At 46.0% G+C, this 23,251-nt stretch overlaps 1 protein-coding gene across 1 annotated transcript in view; it reads right to left on the bottom strand.

Moving 5' to 3' along the window:
• Positions 1-15,339: 15,339 nt before the first annotated feature.
• MUC13 (mucin 13, cell surface associated) overlaps positions 15,340-23,251 on the bottom strand; it is a 33,117-nt gene continuing 25,205 nt past the window's right edge. Inside the window, exons 7-11 of the mRNA XM_054709670.1 lie at positions 21,323-21,442; positions 20,866-20,995; positions 20,136-20,173; positions 18,509-18,590; positions 15,340-15,547 (exon numbers count right to left, since the gene is read on the bottom strand). Coding sequence (XP_054565645.1) covers positions 15,340-15,547; positions 18,509-18,590; positions 20,136-20,173; positions 20,866-20,995; positions 21,323-21,442 — 578 coding nt within the window. The remainder of the gene's footprint in view (positions 15,548-18,508; positions 18,591-20,135; positions 20,174-20,865; positions 20,996-21,322; positions 21,443-23,251) is intronic.

The raw sequence follows: 23,251 nt of genomic DNA, 5'->3' as shown, positions 1-23,251 counted from the left end.
TACATCCATGGATATAGTTTTCAGGTTCCTGACAAAAGACAGGCACAGTTCAAAAGTCACCATACTCAGAGAGGCCCAGAAGAAGGTGCTCAGCTAGGTATGTATAGTTCATGGAAACCAAAGCCATAAAACATACCTTATTTTCCCCATTTGGACATTGGTGCTCAGAGAAGTGGTAATAACTGATAGAGCCAACATGTCCTGAATTTAAGCTCCGCTGTTATTTCTATTATATCATAGCTGCCTCATTTTGAATGGAATTTTTTATCTTCACTGTGACTATGAAATAGTCAACATAATTTGAGTAGATTTAAAAGAAGTATAATTTGAACAAATAATGACTGAAAACTTCCCTAACCAGGTTAAGGAAAAAGACACACAAGTCTAGGAAGCACAAAGAGTCCCAAACAAGATGAACCCAAAGAGGCCCACACCAAGTCATATTATTATTAAAATGGCAAAGGTTAAAGACAGAGAATCTTAAAAGTAGCAAAAGAAAGACAGGGAATCTCCCATAAGACTGTCAACTGATTTCTCAACAGAAATTTTTCAGGCCAGAAAGGATTAGCATGAAATATTCAAAGTGATGAAAAGCAGGGACCTACAACCAAGACTACTGTACCCAGAAAGTCTATCATTTAAAATTGAAGAAGAAATAAAGAGCTTCCCAGACAAGAAAAAGCTAAAGGGGTTCATCACCACCAAATGAGCATTACAAGAAATGTTAAAGGGACTTCTTTAAGAAGAAAGAAAAAACAAAAGAGGAATATAAATATAAATAATAACAATAAATACATACCTACCAATAATCACTTTAAATGTAAATGACTAAAATGCTCCAATTAAAAGACTTCGGGTAGCTGAATGGATAACAGAACTACATATATATATATATATATATATATATATATATATATATACACACACACACACACATATATAATATAATTATAATAATTATATTATTATAATTAATACAATAAACTACTATATATATAAAGTAGTTTATATATATATATAAAGCCAGCGACCCTAACAGCCATAATGACCGGTCACTATGATGCCCACTGTGGCCAGCAAACCAGCCAATGAGGGGGTGGGGCTAGCCAACCTTTCGGCCCTTCCCCACTGCCAGCCTGCTCCTGATCAGACTCTCCCACTCTGATCAAGAGTTGGCCACCGGCCAAATGCCCTTTCCCTTCCCCCCTGGCCAGCCCTGCCCCTGATCAGCCCACCCCACCACAACAGGCCCACAGCCCCTTCCCCCGACTGCCCGCCCCTGATCGCACCCCGCTACCCCAATAGGGGGTGTGGCTGGGCAGCCAACCTCCTGCAGCCCCTCCTCCCAGCTGGCCATGCCCCAATGGCCCCCACCACCCTGATCAGCACCGCAGCCCCTCCCCCCACCAGCCCTGCCCCTTATTGCTCCCTCACCCCAATAGGGGATGGGACTAGCCCGCCAACCTCCTGCAGCCCCTCCCCCTGCCTGGCCCCACCCCAGATTGGCCCCCCCACCCCATCAGGGGCAGGGCTGGCCGGCCAACCACCCATGGCCCCTGCCCAAGGCCACTGGCCCCCGATCAGCACCCCCACCCCATTAAGGGGCGGGGCCCGCCAGCCAATCACCCGCAACCCCTTCCCCCAGCCAGCTTGGCCCTGATCGGGCCTTGATAGGGGCAGGCCAGCCGGTCAACCTCACACCATCTCTTCCTCCCAACTGGCCCAGCCCCGATCCACCCCGATTGGGGCCGGGCTGGACGGACTCCACCCGTGCACGAATTCATGCACTGGGCCTCTAGTATATATATAATCTATAAGAGATGTACCTCAGATCAGAAGACACACAGACTGCAAGTAAAGGGATGGAAAAAAGACATTTAATGTAAATGGGCAAATGGAAGAAAGACTATAAAGAACATTACATAATGATAAAGGAATCAATTCAACAAAAGGATATAACCCTTCTAAACATTTATGCACCCAACATAGGAACACCTATATATAAATATATAAAGCAAATACATAAAAATACATAAAGACAAATATATAAAAACATAAAAGGAAGAGATCAACAATAGTATAGTCATAGTAGGGGACTTCAACACCCCATTGACATCAATGGATAGATCTTTCAGACAGAAAATCAATAAGGAAACAGCCGTGTTAAATGACACATTAGACCAGACGGATTTAATGTATATTTTCAGAACATTTCACCCCCAAACTGCAGGATATAGATTCTTTTCAAGTGCACATATCCCAGTATGAATCACACGTTAGGCCACAAAAAAAGTCTCAATAAATTTATGAAGATTAAAATCATATTAAGCATCTTCTTCAACCACAATGGTATGAAACTAGAAATCCTAGCCAATAAAGAGGGAATATGCTTATTGACCCTCACACCGTCACAAAGATGGTAGTGCCCACAGCCAATAAGGAGGGAATATGCTAATTGACTGCCACACCCTCAAATATGGTGGCGCCCACAGCCACAAGATGGCGGTGCCCAGTCCCCTCAGCCTGCCAGGGTGGCAGGCATGCAGCACGGCACGGCCACTCCACGCGTCTGCCTCCAGAGTCCCCCAGTCCCCTCAGTCCCCCAGCTGCCCAGAGTCGATCCGAGGCACAGGCAAGCCCGCCCAGGTAACCAGGGCCAGCCGAGGCTTGTGCCACCAGCAGTGGCAGCAGCAGAGATGTGATGGGGCATTGCCTTCCCCTGATTGCCGGGTCGCCTCCCACCCCTGAGGGCTCCCGAACTGTGAGAAGGGGCAGGCCGGGCTGAGGGATCCCCTCCAGTGCATGAATTTTCATGCACCAGGCCTCTAGTCAATTATAAAAAACAAACAAACTGAAAAACACATGCAGACATAACATGTTACTAAACAATGAATGGTTTCAAGGTACTTTTGAGACCAAGAAAGAAATCAAAAAATACCTTGAAACTAAGGAAAATAAAAACACAACAACTGCCCAGCTGGCATGGTCCAGTGGTTGAGCATTGACCTATGAACCAGGAGGTCACGGTTTGATTCCCAGGCAGGGCACATGCCCAGGTTGCAGGCTCGGTCCCCAGTGTGGGGCATGCAAGAGGCAGCTGACCAATGATTCTCTCTCAACATTGATGTTTCTAGCTCTCTCTCACTCTCCCTTCCTCTCTAAAATCAATAAAAAAATATTTTAAAAACCCCACAACAACCAAAAATCTATGGGACACAGCAAAAGCAGTCCTAAGAGGGAATTCATAGCAATACAGCCCTACATAAATAAACAAGAAAAATCTCAATCTTACCTTACACCTAAAGGAACTAGATAAAGAACAACAAAGTCCAAAGTGAATAGGAAGAAGAAAATAATACAAATCAGAGTGGAAATAAAATAGAATCTAAAAATAATGCAAAAGATCATTGAAACCAAGAGCTGGTTCTTTTAAAGGATAAACAAGACTAATAAACTTTTAACCAGATTCATCAAGAAAGAAAGAGGTCTCCAATAAATAAAATCTGAAATGAAAGAGAAGTGACAACTGACACCACATAAATACAAAAGATGATAAGAAAATACTACAAACAATTGTATGCCAACAAATTGGACAACCTGGATGAAATGGATAAATTCCCAGAAACATACAAAACTCCCCCAAAAACAAAAGTCCTAGATCAGTGGTCGGCAAACTCATTAGTCAACAGAACGGCAAACCGTGGCTCGAGAGCTGCAGTTTGCCGACCGCTGTCCTACACTGATGGCTTCACAGGTGAATTTTATCTAACAGCCAAAGAACTAACACCTATGCTTCTCAAACTATTCCAAAAAATTCAAGAGGAGGGAAGACTCCAAAGCTCATTTTACAAGGCCAGCATTATCCTGATTCCAAAATTAAAGACATGACAAAGAAAGAAAATTGTGGGCCAATATCCCTGATGAACATAGATACTAAAATCCTCAACAAAATATTAGCAAACCAAATCCAACAATACATTAAAAAGATCAAGTGGGATTTATTCCTGGGATGCAAGATTAGTACAATATCTGTGAATCAATTAATATAATAAACCACATAAATAAAATGTAGGATAAAAATCATATGACCATTGTTATGATAAAAAACTCTCAGCACAATGTGAATAAAGGGAACATACCTCAACATAATAAAGGCTGGATATGACAAATCCACTAACATGAGCTAACATCATACTCAACAGGGAAAAATTAAACGTGTTTCCCTTAAGATCAGGAATAAGAGGATGTCCACTTCCACCACTCTTATTCAATCAACTTGATATGGGAAGTCCTAGCCACAGCAATCAAACAAAAAGAAGAAACAAAAAGCATCCAAATTGGAAAGGAAGAAGTAAAACTATCATTATTTGCTAATGACATGATACCATATAGATAGAACCCCAAAGATTCCAGCAAAAATCCACTAGAACTGAAAAATGAATTCAGCATAGTAGCAAGATACAAAATAGCAAGATACAAAATAAATATTCAGAAACTGGTGGCATTTTTAGACACCGATGATGAAGTATCAGAAAGAGAAACTAAGAAAACAATTTCATTTCCAATTATTTCCAAAAATAGAAAATACCTAGAAATAAATCTAACCAAGGAGGTAAAAGACCTGTACTTGGAGAATAACAAGACACTGAAAAAAAAAAAATGGAAGAAGATACAAATAAATGTTCTCATGGACAGTAAGGATTAACATCATTAAAATGTTCATACTACCAAAGCAACCTATTGATTCAATGCAAATCCTATCAAAATATCAATGGTGTTTTTCACAGAACTAGAACAAATAGTTCAAAAACTTATATGGAACCAAAAAAGACCCCAAATAGCTACAGCAATCTTAAGAACAAAGAACGCAGTTGGAGTTATCATGCTACTTAATGGCAAGAACATACAGTGGGGTAAAGACAATCTATTTCAATAAATGATGTTGGGAAAATTGGACAGATACATGCAATAAAAGTGAAACTAGACCACCTTCTTACACCTTATCTATATATATATATAAAGAGCCAGGGTCCATAAGGACCAAGCCTTGACCGAACACCGGAAGTCAGTGCTGGGTTGCCGCGGCGACCCAGCACTGACTGCCTAGGGGGCTGCAGATCAGGCCCAGAGAGAAGCCTGCAGAGAGAGAGGCAGGGTCTGATTCCCAGCCTCCATGGCAGCTGTTGATCAGCCCTTGCCTCTCTCTTTCTCTCCAGGCTTCACCAGCAGCCCTGCCTCTGTTTCTCTTCAGGCCTCCTCTGGGCTGCTGATCAGCCCTGCCTCTTTGATCAGGCCCAGAGATAGGCCTAGAGATGGTGACTGGCATAGAAACTGACCAATCAGAACCTAATCTGGGTGAAATGTGAGGAGCCAATGGCTGCCTAGGAAGTGGAGCTTTTAATGCTGACTGGCATAGAAACTGACCAATTAGAACCTAATCTGAGTGAACTTTGAAGGCAGAACCTAAGGTGGTGGCTGAGGAGGGGTTTTAAGGGCAACAGCTGTTTGGTGTAAGGTGTAAGAAAGCGGTTCAATTTTTTCATGACCAGTTTGGTAGCATAGTGCATATGGCTGGCTGTCAGTGCAGATATAGGGATTGTGTGTTTTTGTCTGCCAAGAGCTTCTCTTCCTGCTGAAAAAGGTTCCCCTTCCTCCCCCCTCCCCCACCCATCATTTAAGCAATCCTATCCTATATAATCTATCTATACTACTAAAAGGGTAATATGATAACTAGACCGGGTTGACTGGCCATCTTCTGGACGTCCGACTTCCTTCCAGACAAAGCCATGGTGATGGGGGCTGAGGCAGAGGCAGTTAGGGGTAATCAGGCCAGCAGGGGAGGGCAGTTGGGGGCGAGATCAGGTCGGCAGGAGAGGGCTGTTGGGGGCAAGATCAGGCCGGCAGGGGAGGGCACTTGGGGGTGAGATCAGGCTGGCAGGGGAGGGCAGTTAGGGGTGATCAGGCAGGCAGAGGCAGTTGGGGGAGAGATCTGGCTGAGGGGAGGGAAGTTAGGGACAATCAGGCAGGCAGGCAGAGGTAGTTAGGGGTGATCAGGCAGGCAGGCAAGTGAGCAGTTAGAAGCCAGCAGTCCCAGATTGCAAGAGGGATGTCCAACCGGCAGTCGGACATCCCCCAAGGGTTCCCCTATTGAAGAGGGTGCAGGCTGGGCTGAGGGAACCCCCCCGTGCACAAATTTTGTACACCAGGCCCCTAGTCTATAATAATAAAAGCATAATATGCAAATTGACCAAACGGCCGAACAGTAGAACGACTATTCAGATGTCCTTTCAGATGACCTTCCGACAAAGCTGGGGCTGCAAGGGAAGCCCGGGTCCTGGGTGCCAGAGAGGAGCCGGTGCTGGCAGCCGGGGGAAGGAAGGCCTACTCTTGCATGATTTTCATGCATTGGGCCTCTAGTCCTATATAATGAAAGCCTAATATGCAAATAGATCCAACGGCAGAATGACCAGTGGAACGACCAGTAGCTATGACATGCATTGACCACCAGGGGGCAGATGCTCAGCTCAGGAGCTGCCCCCTGGTGGTCAGTGCGCTGCCAAAGCAGGAGCACCACTAAGCTGACCAACAGTCCCAGCAGTCCACCAGCCTGGCAGCAGCCACTCCCTCCCTCAGTAGTCCAGCAGGTCCAATCTCCAGAGAACGAGCCAGGCACCGACGGACTGGTGCCGCCAACTGGATTCCACCAGCACTGCTGGCCTCCTGGAAGCCCGCCTCAGCCACCACGGCCACTTCCCCTCCTTAGACGTTCCACAAGGCAGAAACGATATAAAAGAGCCCGCCAGGTGGCTCCCGACAACCAGCACAAATGTTAAAGAGACGGACCCGGATCCCGGGCTGGCAAGGGCATCCCACCACCCGCCTGGAGGGCCTATCACATCCTGGTCCCCTCCACCTGCCTCAGAACAGGCACCAGATGCAGGGCTCATGACTGGCAAGCACTGCTGTGGCTGCACGAGCCTCTCCCAATTGGGACTGACTGGGCGCAAACCTGCGGCAGGCACAGCAGGGCCGGGATGAGCAGGAGTGGCAGGTGGGAGTGGCAGGCAGGAGCGGCAGGCTGCGTTGGAGTACTGGTTTCGGCCCGATTCTCCACAGGCCACCCCCAGAGACCCCACCCATGCACGAATTCGTGAACGGGGCCTCTAGTCATCAATAAATCTACAAACAACAAGTGTTGGTGAGGATGTGGAGAAAAGAGAACCCTCGTGCACTGTTGATGGGAATGCAGACTGGTGTAGTCACTTTGAAAAACAGTATGGAGGTTCCTCAAAATATTAAAAATAGAACTGCCCTGTGACTCAGCAATGCCACTTCTGGGTATATATCTAAAGAAACCCAAAACTCTAATTCAAAAGAATATATGCACCCCTATATTCATTGCAGCATTATTTATAATAGCCAAAATATGGAAGCAACCCAAGTGCCAATCAATAGATGAGTTGTTAAAAAAGCAGTGATACATATTTGCAGTGGAATATTACTCAGTCATGAAAAGACTGAAATCTTAGCATTTGTCACAGCATGAATGGACTTAGAGAGTATTATGCTAAGTGAAATAAGTCAGACAGAGAAAGACAAACACCATATGATTTCACTTATATGTGGAATCTAAAGAACATAATAAATGAACAAACAAAACAGAAACAGACTCATAGATGCAGAGAACAAACTGATGGTTGCCAGAGGGGAGGAGAGTTTGGGGGGCTGGGTGAAAAGGTTGAAGGTAAGAAGTACAAATTGGTAGTTACAAAATAGTCATGGGGAAGTCTAGTACAGCGTAGGGAATATAATCAATACTACAGGACGGGAGGAAGTAGGTTTACAGCTGTGAGTACATGAAACACGAAGTTTATTTTTGTATTATCATTTATTAATTACTAGAGGCCCAGTGCACGAAATTCGTGCACGGAGGGGGGTTGTCCCTCAGCCCTGCCTGTACCCTCTCCAATCTGGGACCCCCTAGAGGGATGTCCGACTGCCCATTTAGGCCCGATCCCAGCGGGATCGGGCCTAAATGGGCAGTCGGACATCCCTCTCACAATCCAGGACTGCTGGCTCCCAACTGCTTGCCTGCCTGCCTTCCTGATTGCCCCTAACCGCTTCTGCCTGCCAGCCTGATCACCTCCTAACCACTCCGCTGCCAGCCTGTTTGCCCCCAACTTCCCTCCTCTGCCAGCCTGGTCACTCAGGAGATCACCTCCAACTGCCCTCCCTTGCAGGCCTGGTCCCTCTCAACTGCCCTCCCTTGCAGGCCTGGTCCCTCCCAACTGCCCTCCCTTGCAGGCCTGGTCCCTCTCAACTGCCCTCCCTTGCAGGCTGGGTGCCTCCCAACTGCGCTCTCCTGCTGGCCATCTTGTGGTGGCCATCTTGTGTCCACATGGGGGCAGCTATATTGTGTGTTGCAGTGATGATCAATCTGCATATTACTCTTTTATTAGATAGGATTGTATTATTTTCCATACAAACAACTATAAACCTACTTTTGCCCCATCCTGAATTGTACAGTGCCATGGTGGGCACTTGAATTATTGGGGTATCGCTTTGTAAATGATGTAATTGTCTAACCATTATTCTGTACAGCTGGAATTAATATAAAATAATATTAAATATCAACTGTAATAGAAACATTTTTTTTTAAATCATTAAATTAAAAAAAGAGTTCTCCAATACCACATAAGGGCAGGACACCACAGCTGGTTGAGAATGGAGAGAGAAGCTGGAGGGCCCCTCAAACAAAGACAGAAGCCACACCTGGGGTAATAATAAGCAGTAGGCCACCCTAGCCAGTTTGGCTCAGTGGATAGAGCGTCGGCGTGCGGACGGAAGGGTCCGGGATTCGATTCCGGTCAAAGGCATATGCCCGGGTTGCAGGCTCGATCCCCAGTAGGGGGCGTGTAGGATGCAGCCAATCAATGATTCTCTCTCATCATTGATGCTTCTATCTCTCTCTTCCTTTCCCTTCCTCTCCTCTCTGAAATCAATAAAAATATATATATATATTTTTAAAAAGCAGCAGGCATTTTGCATATGGATTTAAATGAATTACTTTAAATGGAGAGACTATTTTCTGAAATTTGAACGATTTCATAATTGCATAAATTTAGACAGAATTTTTCATTTTTGGTAATAAAGGCCTTTTAACCTATAAGCTCCAGGAAGTTCTATTTTCATCAGGTACCAGGCCTTGTAAAATATAGGAACCTCTCATTTTCCAATATAGGTCTCATTGTCCCTACTGACCATTGAAATACCCATCATGCCAACTTTTTTGGCATTAAATGACAGAGCTAGGCTCTGGAGTTGGACTGCCTGGGTTCAAACCCTAGCTGTGCTTCTTACCACATATGTGACTTTGGGTGTTTCTTGCTTCTACTTCCCCAACTGCTGAACAGAATTCATAATGGTACCTACTTTGTGATTATCGTGAGAATTAAAGGGGTTAACATATGCAAAGAACTAAGAATCGTGCCTGGCATACATTAAGCACTCCACAATATATTAACTATTATCATCATTGTTTTTCAAAGTGGCTCTCTTCTGAAAGCAGGAGACAATTCTTTTATTGGACCACACATCATGATTGTGGGCTCAGAAAAGATGTTACTGGGCCTACAGGAATTATGAGGCTTTGTTTCTGCCTTTAAATAAAAGAAAAATTTCACAGCCTGGAGATTGGGAAAACCCCATACTGTGCCCCTGAGCTCTCCCAAACTCATTTTCTAAAAAAGTTCAGCCAGACCTTGCTCACCTCCTAAAAGCTGATGAGAGACAGACCTCCCACTAGTGGTACTTTGTTTTTATATTAAAAAATGGATTTCAGTGAAAATTGATTTATCTCCTTTTTTTATTTTGAAAAAATCACCCTTAAATAAAACATTGATTATCTAAACAATTATTCCAAATTTTATGCACCATTAATATGACATTAACACTACTTCAATACTATGTAAGATATTATAGGGCCAATAAAAAGGAACAATGTATGATCTCCAACGATCCAGTAAAAATAAGGCCAACACTGCAATAAGAATGAGCTGAGTAACATTCATGCTTCCCTGGCACAAGAGCGAGGAATGAAGAGACAAAGAAGAAGTCAAGGGAAAATTATTTGAATTGGTGGATTAAAAGCTAACGATTTCAAACAAGCCCTTTAAGAGTTGTCTTGCAGGGAGTTGGGTTTCCTGTAAGCCATAGGAGACGGCGCCACCTACCGGCCTCAGAATTAGCCCAACGGGTAGGAAGAAGTAAGAGGGGCGATGGTGGTTCAGGCGCAAAATTCCCCAAAGATTTGTTTCAAGCTGTTTTGGTGTGGAAGCCTACCCTTTACGCCTAACCTCCTCCTCCGTGAGGATGTTGCGCCCACGGAAGCTTCTTGCATAATGGGCTTCTGGTTTCTAGACTCTTGAGGGGAAGGAATGGGAAATGATGTGACCTGGGGCTTGGCGGAGATCTAAAGTGCGTCTCAAACGCCGCTGCACATTTGAATCACCTGGGGAGCTTAAAAATCAGGACGCTCAGGCCTGCCCTACACCAGTGAAGTGCTCTGGCATGAGACCCCGGCCCCGGCATCAGGGATTTTTAAATCTCCTCCGGTGACTCCAATGTGTGCTGAGACCAGTGGCTGTCAGGGCCGTGGCCCTTCCCTAGTTGGTTTCACCCCTTGCTGACCTCAAAGAACTTTCTGTCTAATGCAGAGATCAGCAGAATGGCATGTATATGCCCCTGCCCTGTGTTAGGCCTGTATTCCAGGATGCCTTTCTCAAGGTCAGAGAGGTCCCTGCACTTAAAAACAAACAAACAAACAAGCAAAACCCCCAAAAACCCACACACAAAAACCTGGAGATTTATTAAGTAAACTGGGTTCGAGGCCAAGATCTACCATGGTGTTCCCCCACACCAACAAGCAGGTCTCAGAAACCAGCAGGGTGCCCAAGAATTCAACTCAGTTCCGACACTATCCACCAGATTCCACAGGGTAAGGATTCAGGCCTGCAAGACTGCCCCGCTGCCCACCTCCACCCACTTCAGCCACCAGCTGCACACTGTGCTGACCTACTGGCCACAGACTGGAGGTTCCAACGACCCCCTCCAGCTCAGCATGCTAACCACAAGTCCAGGTTGTCATCTGACTCCTGACCACCTGGCTGTAAATCAGAGGTTCCTACCACCCCTCCTTGGGTTCAGTTGATTTGCTAGAAGAGCTCACAGAATTTAGAGAAACATTACTTACTCGATCACTGGTTTGTTAAAGGATAGAGCCCAGGAACAGCCAGATGGAAGAGATGCAAAGGGCCAGGTATGTGGGAAGGGGCAGATGCATGCCCTCTAGGTATGGTACACTCCCTGAATCTTTACTGTTCATCATGCCCCCCACCCCACCCCCACCCCTCTCCAAACCCCAGCCTGGTGGGTTTTTATGGAGGCTTCAGTTACCTAATCATGATTGATTAAATCACTGGCCATTGGTGGTTGATTTAGGGGTGGGACTGAAAGTTCCAACCCTCCAGTCACATGGTTGGTTCCATTGGTTCCTTAAGTGAGCGCTTTCCAAAAGTCACCTCATTAACCTAACAAAAGACACTTTTTTTTTTTTCACTCTCCACACCTAGGAAATTCCGAGTTTCAGAAACTGTGAAGCAGGAATTGTGAACAAGGCCAAATAGACTTACCTCGTTTTAGTTCACGTTGCTATATTACACTTCACAGATGTTGCAATTTTTTTTTTACAAATTGAAAGCAAGACCCTTCACCAGCAAAAAGGTTACAACTTGCTTTATTGCAGTGGTTTGGAACCGAACCCACAACATCTTCCAGGTACGCCTGTTCTCAACCTGGCCTAACAGTCGAATCCAGAGGCCCTAGGTATGGCCTGATTGTATACTCCGGCTTCATATTCCCGTGGTCTTCTCAGCTCTGTCTTCCTCTTTGTCAGCTCAGCAAAACTGGAGCAGTTCGAGGCTTCGCCTCCTCTAGCCCATTCTCCAGAAGAAAGCGTTTCTCTTCCCCCAAGCCTCCTGCCAGAGTCTGGGCTTCATTCTAATTGCATCCGTTTAGGCCAGGTAACTCACTCTTCAGTCAGTCACTGTAGCAAGGGGGGATGGGATTCTGCTGATTGGCTCAGGCTAACCAAAACCCGCCCCTGGGAGCTGCGGGGCCAATCAGTCCCACCGGAGGGGCTTGGCTGTTTCCTAATGGGAGGGCAGTGGGATGTGCACCAGGAAGCAGCTGAAAACATCTACTCTCTGTTTAAAAATGCCTTGGGTCATCCCACCGCCCCTGAGGAGGACAGCAGGTGTCAGTCTAGCGTGCCATGTGTCATGGTTGCTACCGAAAGTGAGACTTACTGCGGCGTGTGCAGCACCGAAAGCTCCGAACACAAGGGACACGAAGAGGGACGCCATCTACCAAAGACACTTTATTTGTTACCTTTCACATGAACAGTCAACACCAAATAATAGTAACAACAAATAAAAATAACTTGCCAGGGGACCAGACATTAGACATACATAAGGACACTACGGACATTAAAGAAAGGCCGTGCGGGAGGTGGCTTCTTGGGTGTGTGGTGGCCACAGCAAGGCCTCTGTCGCCAGGGAAGGCGGAGGCCCCAGTGAAGGGCCTCTGGAACCTGCATCACAAGGCTGGACATCTGGATCCAGAGCACAAGCTCCCTCTCCCACCACCAGCCAGACAGGATGTCTGCAATTCCAAGGTGACTTCAAGCTCTCGCCCCTGGGGTTTTTGTCTTCACACCTTCCCCTGGGCTCTGGGCCTTGGGTAGGGCATGCATTAGAGGAAGTGCCCATTTGCTCACCAATGAAGGGAATCTGAGGACCAAGGCGACCCAGGCACCTTGTCCTCACTCATCTCCCAGTCCAGCTTCCTCCTGCTGATGTCCCTCCTGCTTCTGAAGGTCATGACTTTTCTCCCTGCCTCTCTCACCTACTGGCATTTCAAACACTCTAAAATGCACCCCGCGATGGACACTGCTAGTCCAGGCCTTCCAATTCACAAAAAGTTCCTGTATTCCATCACTCCTCCCAAACATCCGAGACATGTCTGTTTTCTGTCTTCTTGGTGTGAGGCCATGTCACAGGCACCGGCAATTCAAGAGCAATGCAATGGGATAGAAGAACCTTAGAAGGTGGTGTCTCTGCCAATGCCCCGGCACCCCCACAGCTGCTGTGTGAGCATCTCCCAGAAGTGGGTCACTCATCTGCAGGCTATCAACTCAAGAGCAACATTTCCCCAGGAGTAAACAATCTTGGGAACTCGCCTCTAGATTAGAAATGGTTATTGTTGTCCACCAGGAAAAATATATATATATACCAAACAACAAAAACCCTAACCATTGTACTGCTTGGAGAAAATCAACTGTCTTACAAGTGCTAATAGCATCTGAGTGCCTTTAATTTCATAGGGTCTTAGATAGCAAACAAGCTGTCGTCATTGCAAACATTCCCAACTTCCACTCAGGCTGGATGTCAGATGGAAGAACAATACCAGGCCAGGTCTTCACTGCTACTCACTGCTCCATCAGTCTCTTAGTCAAAGTTAAAGCTCAGACACTGAGTTAAGGGCCCTGGATGGTTCCAAATGTTTTACCGTCCTAGACAAAAAGAGGGAAAGGAAGAAGGAAAAGGAAAACTCTTAGAAAAGCAGTGTCCCAACAGAAACATGAGAAAATTTAGATGCATAAATTATTAACATTATTTTGATGAACATTCTTTGAATACTATTTTTAAAATTAGAACCTGTCACGGTGTTAGATCTTTGTCCTATGAGCTAGGATGCATTTTGTCCATTTCACAGATGAGAAAACAAATCACTTGTCTGGGATCACAGAGCTAGTAAACAGGAAGGGCAAGGCTTTGAACCCAGGTCTGGCTGACTCTAAACCCCACACTTATTCTACCACTGAAGGGCTCTCGTTAGAGGTTTTACTTAAAGTGAGGTCTCCACTGATAAGGAGGAAAGGAGGTTCCTAATGAGTTTGGTGTTTTGTGTTCACCTCAGGTGGGGCCAACAGGCACTCCCCAAGGACATCCGTTTGCGGCTATTGCCGGCCAGCCCGCGTCTGACCCAACATGGTGCCTCTTGTGCAAGTCATCCCTTTGTACTCACATTACTCACTTAGATTTCCGTGATAAGGAAAGTTTATGCACAACATAAACCGTAGGATTTCAAAATAAAAATCCACGTTTTCCCAACATGTTCAGATCCTCAAAGGGCAGTGTGCTCACCTGGGCAGCCTGCAGAGGTGAAATGTCCCCACGAGACCTCGGAGCCTATGCCTGCCCACCTCAGCCCCCTCCGGCCCCCTCTGGACCCTCCTCCTTAATCCTCTATTTTTCTACTCCTCTGGGTATGCCTCACCCTAACCCTTTCTTCTTTCCCTTGCTCCCCTTTTCTTTCCTTTTTAGCAAAAAGAAAAAAATAATTTCTTTCCTTGCCTTCATTTTCCTGGCTCTTCTCTGCCCCCCCCCCTCCCCCGCCGTGTCCTCCTCCTTCACCATCTCTCCTCTGTCCCCCTCAGCCCCTTGGTCATTCTCTCCATGAGAGTCGCCTCTTACAGGCTTCCTCCTTTCAGCATTTGCTTTGGACCAACTACACTGAGCAACACCAGCTACAAATCCAATGAGTATAAGCCATTCACTCTCCTTGACAGCCCTTCCATGGGAAATACAGGACCACCAGCCCAACTTGCCTTCTCTCTTCTCTTTAGAAAGTGATCAGCTCAGTTGGTTGAGCTGGTCCCATGCACTGAAGGTGATCAGGTTGCCTTGAAGTCAGGCGGCGGGGGTGGGGGGGGGGGTGAGGGGGGAGGCGCATGGTCTGACTGGAAAGGATCCACAGAACCATGTTTACCTCCAACAGTCCCCCTCAGGCCTGGCCTATGTCCTGGGTCCTTAAACAGCCTGGGAATTGTAACAACCCCCACAAAACCACAGGGGTCATAACCATAGAAGCTTGTAATTTCAAGGGACCTTAAGGGAATCTAAATTAAGCTTTTTCTTCTTCTTCTTCTTCTTCTTCTTCTTCTTATTATTATTATTATTATTATTATTATTATTGAGGAAATAGTTGGCCAAGGAATTAAGTGATGTAGCTAAAGTCACAAAGATGGTCAGTGTTAGGGACCAAATGGTGGCTATTTACAATGGCAGAGAGCTTCTTCTGATCTTTTTCTTTTGATAAAAAAAAAAAAAAAAAAGGGCCCTTGAGGCAGCCAGAGCTTGGTAAACATACAATAGCCAAGTCCCTACTCTGCCCTGGGGCCTTGCACTCAGGAAAGCCAAACCAAGCCCACCGACTCACCTAATAGTCGGGGCGGGGCATGTTTCTCTGTGAATAGGGATTCTGCGAGTAGGGATTCTGCGCGGGGCTGTCCTTGAAGGTGGCTCGGACTTTAGGGAAGATGCTCCCTTCTGCTCCGAGATTGCTGAAGCCTGTTGTCGACAGTCTCAGACTCTGAAAGTCGTTCTCAATCAGGTTCTGTTCTTCAATACCCTTATTCTTCTTTGATCTGTAATTAGTAATGGGAATTAGGATCTGACAACAGCAGAAAGTTCCTGAAAGCAAATGTTAATGCCAATACTCTTTTTAAAAAACGTTTTAAAATTTGCAAATATTTTAAAATTTACATGTGAATTGGCAAAAAATTGCAGAGTTCTCATACATCAGTGCCCAGATTCCCCACTTGTTAACATTTCTGAACCATTTAGGCATAAGTCGAAGACCTGATGTCCTATTACCTATAATATTTCAGTGTAGAGTCGGTAGTAAGTCTGAGGACTGTCTCCTCATAAGCTTCGTGTAACCATTAAAACCAGAGGGCTAACGGGGATCCGACATTACCATCTAATTCCACCAGGCCATGTAGATTTTGCTAATGTTAGTATTCTTAAGTGTGCTTTTGAATTATTTATGGAAATAACAATAGAAGTCAAAGAGAAAAGATGGTTTATGATACATTTTTCTATTCAAGCAAAGTCTATGTCTATAGACGCACCTCAGTGCAGGAAACAAGTTCAAGGTATACAGGTCTTGCCAAAACCGGTTTGGCTCAGTGGATAGAGCATCGGCCTGCGGGCTGAAAGGTCCCAGGTTCGATTCCGGTCAAGGGCATGTACCTTGGTTGCGGGCACATCCCCGGTAGGGGGTGTGCAGGAGGCAGCTGGTCGATGTTTCTCTCTCATTGATGTTTCTAGCTCTCTATCTCTCTCCCTTCCTCTCTGTAAAAAATCAATAAAATATATTAAAAAAAAAAAGGTATACAGGTCTTACTACCTTTCCGTATTGGCCTCTCGGGGATAAGCATTTCAAGCCAAGTGAAGTTCTTGCAAGTGAAGGAGGCATCTGCCCCAATTCACCCTGATCGTGACCCTATTCTTCCTTCTGTTCCTCGGGCCACAGACCTGCCCCTGCAGTGCCCTAGACCAGTGGTCGGCAAACGGCGGCTTGCGAGCCACATGCGGCTCGCGAGCCGTGGTTTGCCGCTCTGTTGACTAATGAGTTTGCCGACCACTGTCATATACTACCCTTTACCTCTTTGCACACAATATGCCACAATTGCCTAATCCTCACAGCTTCCAACTACATGGTAACATTTAGTCTAGTCCAGTGGTCGGCAAACTCATTAGTCAACAGAGCAGCAAACCGTGGCTTGCGAGCCGCATGTGGATCACGAGCTGCGGTTTGCCCACCACTGCCCTAGACGATAGGAGTAGGATTTGGGGACAGTTGCATCCATGATGCCCACAGAGCCCTCCCAGGGTGACAGTCACTCTTCCTCCATCCCTGAGAATGTCGTAAGGGAAGACCCACTCACTCTGGACCCTAATGGCCAGCCCAGCCCACCACAGAGCTCCTACCCTCTGACAACTCCTGTCTCAGGGGCCTGAGGAGAGGCTTTCTTTCCTTCCAAATGGCCAGGAAGTACCCCCTGGGGTGTGTTCCCAAGAACCAGGAATCAGGCTGAGTGAGGAGCAAACAGGAAGAAGGGGGCATGGCTGTCCCGGGCCACAAGGTTCCACAGCAGCCCCAGCGGGCCCTGGAGGCCCGGCACAGAGAGCTGGTCTTCTCTTAAAAGGAGGAGGCAGCCATGGGCCGTGAGGGAATGTTCCGGCCCTCTCCCTGGAAAAGGGACGGATCCAGTCCCAGTTCCCAGCTTTTTGTCCTTATAATTGTCTCTGGGGAAGAGGTAATATCAAAGTGAAATTTTAAAAAAGGGAAGAAACACTATTCTAGGAACCTACGAATCTACGTATCCTCACATGTTAGAGGGCAAACATATTTTGCCAAAATGTAAGGTATGAGCTAAATGTTCTTTTTAAAAAGTAGATTGTTTCCTGTTTAAGTGGCTCACCACTTGGCACATTTAGGATGGACGGGATGGCCCTCGCCGGTTTGGCTCAGTGGCTAGAGCGTCAGCTCTCAGACTGAAGGGTCCCCAGGTTTGATTCCAGTCAAGGGCATGTACGTTGGTTGCAGGTTCCCTGGCTCTGGTTGGGGTGAAGCAGAAGACAACCAATCGATGTGTCTCTCTCACAGCATGTTTCTCTCTGTCTCTCCCTCTCCCTTCTGCTCTCTCTAAAAATCAATGAAAAATAAAAAATATATCCTCAGGTGAGGATTAACCAAAAAAACAAAAACCAACCAAACAAGAATGGAATGGTTAATAGCATTCTCTCTCCCTGCTAATGAAGGGAACTTTAGGGTATCTAACTACTTGTTGAATAAATGAATGGGCCCTACTTAAGTTCTTAAGAAGAGCACTTAAGGCCTCTAGCTGAGAGAAAACGTTTCCACTTAAAACCCAGGGGCTCCAGTTGAGGCTATTTTCCATCCTCTGCAGCAAAGTCCCGGCCAGGGACTGACTTCATGGAAATGACATTTGACAACATCAATGGAGTTAAATACTGTTCACAAAGAGTTTTTATGACACAAGGAAATGGCTGCTATGCCGCATTACAGTGTTAAGCAAAAATAACTTCAACAAATACTTTTTTAAACACAAAGGACACAAAATTACATAATAATAAAAGTGTAATATGCTAATTAGCCTGGACAGCTGAAAGACCTTCCGGATGTCCTTCCGGACAACCTTCCAGATGAAGCCAGGGCTGCGAGGGCTGAGAGCCCCTTGCATGAACTTCGTGCATCGGGCCTCTAGTATGTATATAATATCCTTTCAAAAGATAGAGAAAAACCCAGAAGGGTATATGCCAAAATGTTAGTTGCCTCAGAGTGGTGGGTTTTGGGGTGGTTTTATTCTGCTCCTTTAGACACTTCCGTATTTTCCAGACTTCCTGCAATGATCATGTAGAGCTTATGTAATCAGAAGGTATGAGAAAACATTCCATGGTTTTAGAGAAGCCTCGCCCACATCCCTTCTCTTGCCTGGGAAAGGCTGCGTGTGTTTTGCAAACCAGAGTGTAATGCCGGTGGCGCTGTGCCCCAGGACAGGGACACTTCCATTCCATACCTCAGGTAGATAAGTGCAATCACCATGCCAAGAATGAGGATGCCAGCAACGGTGCCCACGATAGTGAGAATCAGCTGAAATTCTGGAAGGGAAAAGAGACGAGTAGGAGCAGTATCCTACAAGCAAGCCCCCACTGTCTGTCTCCTGCACAGGTGCATGGTCTCCAGAGGCTCACCCAATCAGGCTCTCAGCTCGGACCCCTCTGGGGCCAGCTTGGATGGGTCCCTCACCTCTCCCCCCACCTCCAAACCCCAACCGTATCTGCAGAACTCAATCAAAAGAGGCAGCCTTGCCAGATAAAAGACCAGAAACGCGAAGGCGGCCATGGAGGCCATGGGCTTTGTGGGGGATGGGATCTCAACCGAGGACCACACTCCCTTCTGAGCTCTGCTGCCTTTGGCTGCCCACCACACCTGACCTGGATGATAAGCGGGGGGGAACCCAGTAGGTTGGAGTTAAGTTGTCACTCATAGAGGAGATAGGCAATGGCTTGGTAGAATGGGTGAGGGGAGAGTCCGCAGGTTCATTACCACCATCCTCCCTCTCCAGATCTGTTGTCTACCTGAGCACTTGCAATATGGCTATGAGATGGCCAGTAAGTGTAACATGCCCAGTGGATTTCAAACACATTTGAAAAACACTGTGAAATATCCCGTGAATAATTCTTATGTTGATTACATGTTGAAGTGATAACATCTTTGATATGTGGAGTGAAATAAAATGTCATTAAAATCCATTTCTCTTTACTTTTAAAAATGTACTTAGAATTTTACAATTTTAAGTTAAATATGATGCTCACATTATGTTTCTATTAGATAGTGCTGCCCTGGACCCTTTCTCTCTCTGCAACGTGACTGTCATGTATGCCTCCGCCTGGGTTCATGGGGCCGTAGACCATTACACCTCCAAGGTCACCCAGCCTGACCTTCTCATTGTATAGGTGTGGACGCTGAAAGCCCAGAAGGAAGAAATGACTTAGTATATCCAGTTCTGCCAGCAAATATGTAGAAACTGAGCGCATTTCTCATCACTAACTTTGGAGCTGGCTGGAGGCCAAACGTAATATTTCCCTCATCTTGGATCATTTTTGTAAAATGTTAAATATAAAATAATTTAAAATATTCTAGTAAAGTTAGACTTGTCCCAACCTGGTGGGTGTGAGGGGTGGGAGGAAACGAAGCCATTGACTTTGCAACAACAGATCCCAAACTACTGAGTAGCTCTGAAAAATATTTCAGTATTGAAATGTCTGGTGTCTAGTTCTCTCCCACAACCACAAGCACGTTTGGAATACACTGGTCTTTTGTCCTTTCTAGTAGCAGAAAAATGCATCGTTAAGCTACTGTAGGAAATGGAGAGGACGTTAGGATGCCCTTGGCTGACTGGGAACTTGTCCAGAGGCGCCTGCCCACCTCTTGGGCCGAGTTCTGTGACTTCCTACAGCAGAGGGGCTGCTGCCTGTGACCTGCGGGCGGGATGGGCTGGCACCACCCAGAGGACACGCTGCAGGCAGGTCCCTCCCTCTCTATGACGGAGCCAGAGGCTTTGGGTGGCCGGGCTGAATTCTGAATGGGATTAATGTTTGTTTTTCAGGTGCTTAACAACAAAGCAAGGCTTTTATGCTCACCGTCTTCACAGTTGACTCCACTGTAGCCAAATGGACACCTAAGATACAACACATGACAGGAAACCATGGTAAAGAGCGTGTCAGAGTTCCCTCCCTGCCCCACGTCTTCCTTTCCACCGTTCTCTCATCCTCCCCTCCCTTGTTCTTTCTCCTGTTTCTCTCTCCTTCCCTATAGTCCCATTCTCCCGGTGAGCATCTTCCATGGAGCTCTAGAAGGTTTAGGGGGGGTCACATAATCCCAGGCAGTCTCATTTTCTACTGACAGAATACTCCGTCCCCTGAGCTCTGGGAATATTCAGCTATCCCAGGGGAGCGGAACCCCAGAGGCATGGAGCATAGTAGGACCCCCTCGGGCTGGGAGGCCCTGGGTCTCTGCATGTATTTGCTGGCCCGTGAGCTGAAGAAAAGGATGGATATCCTCTGAGCTTCAGTTTCCTCACCTGCAAATGGGGGACTGGCATGTTTCTGACGGTGCTGTTGTATGAGAGGTATCCCTAGTGTGGCTCCCAGCACATAGACGTGCTCAGAAACTGCTGTTGACGATGATGATGCTCTAGACTTCAATCTATAAAATGGGGCTAGTAATTCTTACTTCACATGATTGCTGTGAGAACTTACGCCAGGATACCACCTTCCTGACCCTAAGCCATGTTGCAAGCTCTATCCTTATCCTTTACCCCATACATCAGCTCCAGCCATGGCAAGATAAAAAGGGAATGGTTTCTCTTACGCTTGGCAGCTCCCCTGGGCATCCTTCTGGTAGCCCGGCAGGCACACGCAGTCAGGGCTCCCACTGCTCCGCACCAGGCACTGCTTGTTGTGCTCTGCATTGCAGTTATCAGGACACTTTGAACCCAAAGCTTCAAAACAGAGTGAATTCTGGGTCATCTTCAGAACCAGCCTCTTTAACCCCAAAGTGATATGTCGCGGAATACAATTTTTTTCACATTTCTTTTTCTAGGCAAAGTGAGGTGCTCCTGGGCCGTGCACACAGTGTGCCCCGAGAAGCTGCCCACGGGCCGCCGCACCAGCTCTTGGCCAGGCCCCCACTTCGGACATGTGTCTGGAGCCAAATGTCACAGCCCTCAGCCCCTAGACACGTGAGCAGTAAAGTCTGTGTTTTGCAAATGTGGCAGGAGAGAGGGCCGGCGCGGTGCAGAACATTTAGAAGCAGGTGGGACACTTACCAAGACACAAAGCCGTCTGTGGGTTGGGCCTTGACAGTTCCGGTTTGCACTTGCACTGTAAGATGTCCCTGCAGTCATCTTGCGCCTTCTCACAACCATAGTAATCACACCGATCTTGCGCTGGTAAGAGCAAGATCGGCACAGGTAATTCCAAAATATATGTGTTGTTATAACTGTCTTTTAATAAGCTTTGGGATTTAACAAATGAAAATCTGGGATTCTAAAACCCGACTCCCCAATCCTCTCTTCCATGATAATTTCCTTACGTTATTCAATTCAAATTAATTCCATCGAAAGCAGTGCAATTATGTTCCAGTTCAAGATACCTTCTGTCCCTCGCTCGATGCTGGTTCCACAGGGGACACAGTAGCTATATAACTTTTGGGTCCCATCTTTGTAGAATGACACGTTTGAACCCATAGAGAGTTGTTTCAAGCAACTCATAATCCAGACTTTAAGTACAATGGGACGTTAGGGGCTCAAGTTGCTAAAGGTAACATCATGGAGGAGATGGGAATTGGGCTGCCTTGAAAGATAGGGAAGATTTGAACAGTCAGAGGAGAGGCAAAGTCTTTCTAAGTAGAGAAAACAAGGCATGAGCAGAAGCAAAGAATTCTTGTTCAGGAGTAGTGGTGTATGTGGGTAGGGGAAGGGCAGTGTGGTAAAGGGTAAAAAAATAGAAAATTCTTGGCTGTGCCATTTGGGCTCTTGGCTATGGGCTCTCTCTGTTCAATCATTTGATTTTTGGAGGGTCCAAGTTCCCTCAATCAATAAGATGGGGCGAGTAATTCTTACTTCACATGATTGTTGTGAGAACTGAGTGAGCTAATGTAAGTGCACGCCCACTGTTGGAGTCTCAACAAATCATCATTCTTTTGTTCATTCACAGGTGTAGCAGGGTTTGAATGCCAAGGCTAAGGATGAGACTTTTATCCCATAAGCCTGGGAATCCATTGGTAGATTCTGAGCAGGAGCATGGCATGAAAAAGCAATCTTTGAAGGATGTTAGTCTAGAATGGATAAAGAGGTGATATACATATGCACAGTGGAATATCACTCAGCCATAAAAAGAATGAAATCTTGCCATATGTGACCACATAGATGGACTAGCGGATATTTTGCCAAGTGAGATAAATCAGAAAGAGAAATACCATATAATTTCATGTATATGTGGAATCTAAAAAACAAAACAAACAAACAGAAACAAGCTCATAGATACAGAGAACAAACTGATGATTACCAGATGGGAGGGAGAATGAGGGAGTGGGTGAAAAAGACAAAGGGATTAAGAAGTGTTAAGAAGTGCAAATCGCCAGTTACAAAAATAGTCACAGGGATGTACAGTACAGAACAGGGAACATAGTCAATAACACTGTAATAACTGTATGGTGGTAGATGGGTACTAGACTTATCAGGGTGACCGCTTTGTAAGGCATATAAATGTCTAATCACTATGCTATACACTTGAAACTAATATAATATTGTATGTCAACTGTAGCTGAAAAATAAATTTGAAAAGAATGTTACTCTAGCCCTAACTGGTTTGGCTCAGTGGATAGAGCATCGGCCTGCAGACTGAAGGGTCCCAGGTTCGATTCTGGTCAAGGGCATGTACCTTGGTTGTGGGCACATCCCCAGTAGAGGGTGTGCAGGAGGCAGCTGATCAATGTTTCTCTCTCATCGATGTTTCTTTCTCATTGACGTTTCTAACTCTCTATCCCTCTCCCTTCCTCTCTGTAAAAAACCAATAAAATATATATATTTTTAAAAAGAACGTTACTCTAGAAGCAGATTGGAAGGCATTTGGAATAAAAAGATAAACCTGAGATTAGACTAGGAGGAGAGAAGAGGAGGTAGAACAGTTATGTGGCTACTCTCTTCTAAACATCCCAGACCTGTCACAAACCTTCCTTCATGCTATTTAAAAAT

This window comes from Eptesicus fuscus, chromosome 3 (genome assembly GCF_027574615.1).
Source record: "Eptesicus fuscus isolate TK198812 chromosome 3, DD_ASM_mEF_20220401, whole genome shotgun sequence".
Taxonomy (NCBI): domain Eukaryota; kingdom Metazoa; phylum Chordata; class Mammalia; order Chiroptera; family Vespertilionidae; genus Eptesicus; species Eptesicus fuscus.
Note: the sequence above shows the minus strand (reverse complement) of the source record. Positions and strands in the feature narration are given on the sequence as shown.